The 6,500-nt window shown below is 32.3% G+C and overlaps 2 protein-coding genes across 2 annotated transcripts; one reads left to right on the forward strand and one right to left on the reverse strand.

The window, feature by feature from the left end:
- On the reverse strand, positions 9 to 822 carry LOC104776420 (ethylene-responsive transcription factor ERF069-like). The gene has a single exon (XM_010500488.2). It carries the CDS (start codon positions 602 to 604, stop codon positions 62 to 64), a length of 543 nt encoding a protein of 180 aa, XP_010498790.1. The 5' UTR covers positions 605 to 822; the 3' UTR covers positions 9 to 61.
- LOC104776421 (heavy metal-associated isoprenylated plant protein 22-like) lies at positions 5,220 to 6,336 on the forward strand. Its single transcript, XM_010500489.2, has 3 exons — positions 5,220 to 5,397; positions 5,493 to 5,568; positions 5,859 to 6,336. The coding sequence occupies exons 1-3, from the start codon at positions 5,311 to 5,313 to the stop codon at positions 6,152 to 6,154; spliced, it is 459 nt and encodes a 152-aa protein (XP_010498791.1). The 5' UTR covers positions 5,220 to 5,310; the 3' UTR covers positions 6,155 to 6,336.

Below are 6,500 nucleotides of genomic sequence, written 5' to 3' on the forward strand. Positions count from 1 at the left end.
AAAAAAAAAAAAAAAAAAAAAAAAAAAAAAAAAAAAGAAGAAAAAGATCAAATTTACAAAGTTAAACCACCGGAGGCGTCTTAGCGGAGGAGGGAGCATCGGAATCTTGAAGCTTCATGACGGCAGGAGCAGCAGCATCAGGACGGCCAAAATTAGTAGGCGCATCAGGTCCAAGAAGCTGAATCGCAGCGTTATCATAAGCAAGAGCAGCTTCCTCTGCTGTTTCAAAAGTCCCTAGCCATATACGTTGAGGTCTTCCTCCTCCTCCTCCTTTACCACCACCACCGCCGCCGCCGTGAGCTCTTCTACTAGCACATCTAATCTCAGCCGCCCACTTTCCCCAAGGTCTCTGCCTCACGCCGCGGTACTTCTTCTTCTTAGTCTCCGTCGTCTTAGTCGCGGCAAGAAACCTCGACGGAATCCTGATTTTAAACCGAGTCTTCCTGACCTCGGCCTGTGGATCGGAAGAATCGAGTACGATCTCCTTGACTAGCTTCTTGCCTCGACGACGCGACGACGGAGGAGACGATGATGATTCGTCTTCGCTGCTTGAAGAATCGGTTGCTTCCATGTCTGTGAATGAAATTCGAACAATTTTTTTCATCTTCGCCGGGAGAATTTTTGACGACGGAGCCAAGGTTGGTTGGTTTAGGGTTTGTTGTTGTGTTCGAAGTCTTTAATAGAGGAAAAAGAAGAAAGGATTTGGCTTGTTCGTTACTTAATCACAAGTTTTTAACCGACCTTACTGTATGTAATGTAATGTATCTCTCTTATCTTTTTATAATCCGATGACCGATGATGAGTATTGATCAAAAATCCCAATTTGAGTCGGTTTTGAAATTTTCAAATTCATCCACCAAAAAAATATATATATATATATATATGGAAAAACGAATCTGTTTTTGGGAATAATAAAATAATGTCAAGTCATGGGTGAAAAAAAGTAAAATCAATGTTCGAGTCGGTTTTGAAATTTGAAAATCAAAAATTCAGTTTATTTGGTTTTCAATGCCCAAAAATACGAAAAAGCCCAACGTAAGCTACACCAGTCTTGGACTTCGAGGGTTTGGCAAAACCTGCTTCTTTTGGGCCTTGAAGCTTCTCTATAGTTCCAATATGACCGACCAAATGTTTGGATTTTGATTTGACATTGTAAAGTTTCCATTCATCAAAAGTTCAAAACTAGCAAGTATGATTGACATTTGGATAAAATAAGTTAATAACTATTTGACCATCCATCAATGACAAGTTAAATCCACATTGCATGATTAGAGCGTTTTATGATTTTGATAAAACACTTGGTGTTGGACTTTGTCTACAAGTTATAATAACTTTACCAATACTCAAAATTTTAATATATATTTGCAATATCTTCTCTTGATGAGGACAATTTGAATATGTATGGGCATTCTCATGAACTCGATATATCAAAACCTGTATATGCTTATTCTAAAAGATGTATGATTATAATTACTTCATGATACTAGCTAGTACCACAATAGTTACAATTACTTTTTTTAATCATAGATTCTTAATCAACCCTAAAGGCTAAATGATCTTAATCAACAAGAAAACGTATAATACCCACACTGAAAACTATATCGTCAACCAATTAACGTAAAACACATGAGATCATTTTTATAAGATGTGTATATATGACCAAGTTTGAAAAAAAAAATCATATACCATGTTTTCTCTTCGAGCGATGTTTCGTTTGCGATATCTTTCGCATGATTTCAACTATATAGTGACGTACTTTATATTATTAGTATTATATCGTTTTCTCATATATACTATATGCATATGATATGACTGATTTATTATCATTCGTCACCACCACAAGTTACTGAGACTATTTTGTTATCAAACAATTCGTATCCACCAGTTGCATTGCACCACGAAATATGAAGAGAGAGAGATAAAACCCAACGGGTAAAAGGGACGTTTACCAATATATCAACCTAATCTGCCCCAAACCCCCATATTTTTCTGACAATTCAGTTTATTATCAAGCACAAATCAATTCTATTTATTAAATTATACTCGTGACCACTGATTGTTTTTGTTGGTATATAGTTTAATATATACCATAAGAACATGACATAATTAAGTTCTATAGAATATATAACAAAATATTTTTTTATCTTTTAACTAGATAGAAATCTACGAGAGTCGTATTATTTGACACGGCACTTTTGGTAAACGGCGTTATTAATTAAATTTTGAAAAATTTATCAAAGATGTTTATTAAACAATTATTTTTTGACATTTAGAAATATATCCTGAGTTCCAGGTCACAGCAGCGAAAGAATAAACTTCGATGAACTTTTTTTTATAAAACTATGTAATTGATGTGGACATGCATGAATGAATATCACGACCATGATAAAGTTCTCTGATCAAATATCACGCTTAGATTGGAGAAAGATTAAGAGCCACCATCACCATATATACATTTCTTTAGAGAAAACTTTCCAATAACAAAAGTTTAGGTGGCTACGGGCTACCATATGGTCCATATCACATAACGTCCATTTCAAATTAGAATTGTTATCTTAATTGGTATCAGAATTCCCATAAAACCAAACTAGCTAATCCTAAGCGGAACAATCTCCCAACGTAATATTAACGGAGATGGATTAATATTGAGAATAATACATCAAACCCCGATAGAAAATCAGTGGCCGAGTACCGCCAGTGCACTATGAGTTCATATTATACAGAAATATTGTCTAAAATGTGTTAATGTCATGGAAGACATGAGGAATCTATAATTGGCTAATATACTATAATAATAAAAATAATATTATACAGAAAAGTTAATATATATATATATATATATATATATATATATTTCTGTATAATGAAACCTTTAGCGCATACATAATCTCTATTTACGTTTTATCCTCTTTTATTCTATAATATTATCTCTTTTATATAAAATTTAATATATATTTTATTTCTGTTGGTTCTTTGTATATTGTCGGGTTTATTGTTGTACCTTCTCCGATGGAGATGAATGATTTGGTGTCCAAATATAGCTCTTTTGCTGCTGCATTGGACAAGAATGATGCTTCAAGCTGCAAGGTGATGCATTGTATTAACTCATATTCGCTTATATTGATGATGGATTAATATTTGATAGTTATTGATATTATCACATGTAACTTCTAATATGTATAATGTTATTAATTTAAATTTAACGATAAAAAATAATCAGTAAAAAAAGTCAGTTAATATCCATAAAAATTTTAGAAATCCAAAAATATCCTAAATATTATTCATATGTCATGATTTCATAAGTAATACTTTTGTCAATTTTCATCAGTTAACCAAAAATTCATTCTTATAAACTCATTTTTTTAAAATTTTTTTTTCAGGTTTCTCATATTACTACATGCATTAAAATATTTAAAATAAAACATGTAAAACTATACTAATACACATCATGTGTTGAAATTTTTTTTTTAAGTTCATTATTCTTTCAAGGTTTTGTGTGCTTACTTACAATAAAAATTGATATTACAACGATAAATACAACTTATATCCGACTAAAATTATTTTAAATAACTTATGTTATTCTTTTTAACTATCTTATTCATTATTTATTGATTAATATACATGCTTAATTAATTTTGTTTTTGATTATACATGTCAAATGTTATTGAGAACACATGTATAATATAATTAGCATACAATGAAAAATATATCGATTTTGTTAGTTTTCCTTTCTGATTTAGAAAAATAATTTTTTTTAAAATATAAACATGTAAAATTCTTTAAATATAATTAGTTGTCATACTACATTTATATAAAAAAATGACACGTGTCAAAATCTAATTAATATATTTGACACGTGTCACGATCTTGTTAATGAGTAACTTTCACATCGAGTTTTATATAATAAGATGTAATTGATGTGGACATGCATGAATGAATATTCTACGACCATGATTACCATATAAAGATTAATTAAAGATTACCATATAAAAGTTCTCTGATCAAATATCACGCTTAGATTGGATAAAGATAAAAGCCACCATCACCATATATACATTTCTTTAGAGAAAACTTTCCAACATCTAAAAGTTTAGGTGGCTACGGGCTACCATATCAATATATATATCATATAACGTCCATGTCAAACTTAGAAATGTTAACTCAATTGGTATCTGAATTTCCATAAAACCACACTAGCTAATCCTAAGCGGAACAATCACCCAACGTAATTTCCATTTCGCTTTGTTTAATTTTCTTCTTATTTTAGGTTTTTCAGTTTTTTTTGGTCTTTTATTAGCCGACGAAAATAAGAAAGTAGTAGCTTTTTGTACTTGCATGTCTACTACATGTACGTGTGTGTATTATACATTAACGTCGGTGCTCTTGTTAAACCTAATTAAGAAGAAAAATTACGGATTGACCATGGTAGCATGGTCGGATGGTCCAGAGTTAAAAACTAAAAATAGTACTTCTTTGTTACAGTAGAAAAAAAAACTATCCATACTAAAATGCAATAAGATCTTTGGATGAATTACTATGACAAAAGCAATCGCGATAGAATAGGAAAAGAATGTAAAATGCATGCATCGTTTGCATTGGTTGCTAAATTTCTAGATATGTGATTCAATTTTCAATTTTGTGTAGGTGGGCTCCATTTTGTTTACTGTATATGTTGTGTTTCAATTATTTGTATATACGTGTTTGTGTGGGTCGCAGATGCTGCTTGCGTGGTACACAAAATTATACTATCAATCCTAATTAGAGAAAAGTACGTAAATAAAATCAAAGTGCAGTAATCCCCTTAATTTGCAGATACCTAATATCCATACTAATTAACATTTTATCATTTAAAATGTTAAAAATCAAATCTAACACTACAATTAACTGATGAAGTTATTATAATCAAGTTTTTCTATAGTCAATTTTATATATATATATATATATATATATATAAGACGAATAACTAACCCATTAAGAAAAGAAGAAAATGACCTCATGATGAGGGAAAGGAACATTAGAAACGTACGTCCTCGTTGTCCGCCGGGAAATATTTTGGAGTAGCACATCAGTTTACCAATAGATTAGATTGAGGGGCACCTCTAGGTTTAAGTATGTACACACCTAATAATATTAATTAAATAAATGCTCAAATCATCAATAAATAAATCATTGTTGTTTCCTAATACTCAGAACATTATATTCACCACCACACGGTCCACACCAAACTTTCCTATATAAGAAACGCCACCCATTCTATTCATCACTAGCTCCATCTCTTTCTCTCTCGCTTAGTTTGTGATATAGTAAAACATGGGAGCTCTTGATTCTCTCTCTGAGTATTTCTCTAACCATTTCGACGTCTCAATTAGAAAACGGAAGAAGCGTAAAGTCATGCAGGTAATTAAAAAATCCCTAACCGATACGCGGTTTAGCTCTTGTTTCGTTTACTTATATCTTTGCTTACCCTTTAATCTTTTTTTGATATTGAACAGACGGTGAATATAAAGGTAAAGATAGACTGTGACGGATGCGAACGCAAAATCAAGAACGCTGTTTCCTCCATGAAAGGTTCGATTCTCACCTAACTCTCAAGTAGTTCCCTTCACTCAAACACGACTATCTTCTCGTAGCAATCAATCGGTGCAAATATATAATTGTTCTACAAGTAATTTATCACCCACACGAAACTATCCATACCAAATATAAGAAAACTCTAAACTTTGACTCTTTACCTTATTAATACTAACCATGATTATGTAATCTAACACGTCATATATCAAAAAACAAAACTCCCTCCCAAATCAGCCAAACATGGCCTTACTAATATACACACCACTGGTTTCTTTTCTTTTCTTTAGGAGCAAAATCAGTGGAAGTGAACAGAAAGATTCACAAAGTGACGGTGAGTGGCTACGTGGATCCCAAGAAAGTGCTGAAGACAGTGCAGAGCACCGGGAAGAAGAAAGCTGAGTTGTGGCCGTATGTTCCGTACACAATGGTTGCTTATCCGTACGCCGCCGGAGCTTACGACAAGAGAGCCCCACCGGGTTTCGTGAGGAAGTCAGAGCAAGCTCAGGCGCAGCCGGGAGGTACAGACGATAAGCTCATGTCCCTTTTCAGCGACGAGAACCCTAACGCCTGCACTGTTATGTGAATAAGCCGGTGTTATATAATTAATTAATAATGTATAACGTTTTATAAAGTTTATAGTGGAACTTTTTTTTGTTACTGTATTAAGTCAGAAGCAAAACAAATATAGTAATTACTCTGCGTTTAACTAGCTAGTAGTGGCTTTTTATCTCCTAATAATATAGTTTTACTTGCTTTCTGTATGAATGATTTAAGTTGTTTAAATTGTATTTCATGCAAAAACTTAAGGCTTCTTCTTAGTTTTTGCCGGAAGCATTTTAATGAGATTTAACGCCTTAAAATGTATATATAATTTTGGGTGGTTAATACCTTAATAACACAAAACCAAGTCTATAATTAGTTAGAATGAT

Source organism: Camelina sativa, chromosome 3 (genome assembly GCF_000633955.1).
Source record: "Camelina sativa cultivar DH55 chromosome 3, Cs, whole genome shotgun sequence".
NCBI lineage: Eukaryota > Viridiplantae > Streptophyta > Magnoliopsida > Brassicales > Brassicaceae > Camelina > Camelina sativa.

What these genes read in the sequence shown, in the direction of transcription:
- LOC104776420 (XM_010500488.2), bottom strand. Translation starts at nt 604, where the DNA reads ATGAAAAAAATTGTTCGAATTTCATTCACAGACATGGAAGCAACCGAT.
- LOC104776421 (XM_010500489.2), top strand. Translation starts at nt 5,311, where the DNA reads ATGGGAGCTCTTGATTCTCTCTCTGAGTATTTCTCTAACCATTTCGAC. An exon ending in AGAAGCGTAAAGTCATGCAG is followed by an intron (nt 5,398 to 5,492) that starts GTAATTAAAAAA and finishes GATATTGAACAG; the next exon opens with ACGGTGAATATAAAGGTAAA. An exon ending in CGCTGTTTCCTCCATGAAAG is followed by an intron (nt 5,569 to 5,858) that starts GTTCGATTCTCA and finishes TCTTTTCTTTAG; the next exon opens with GAGCAAAATCAGTGGAAGTG.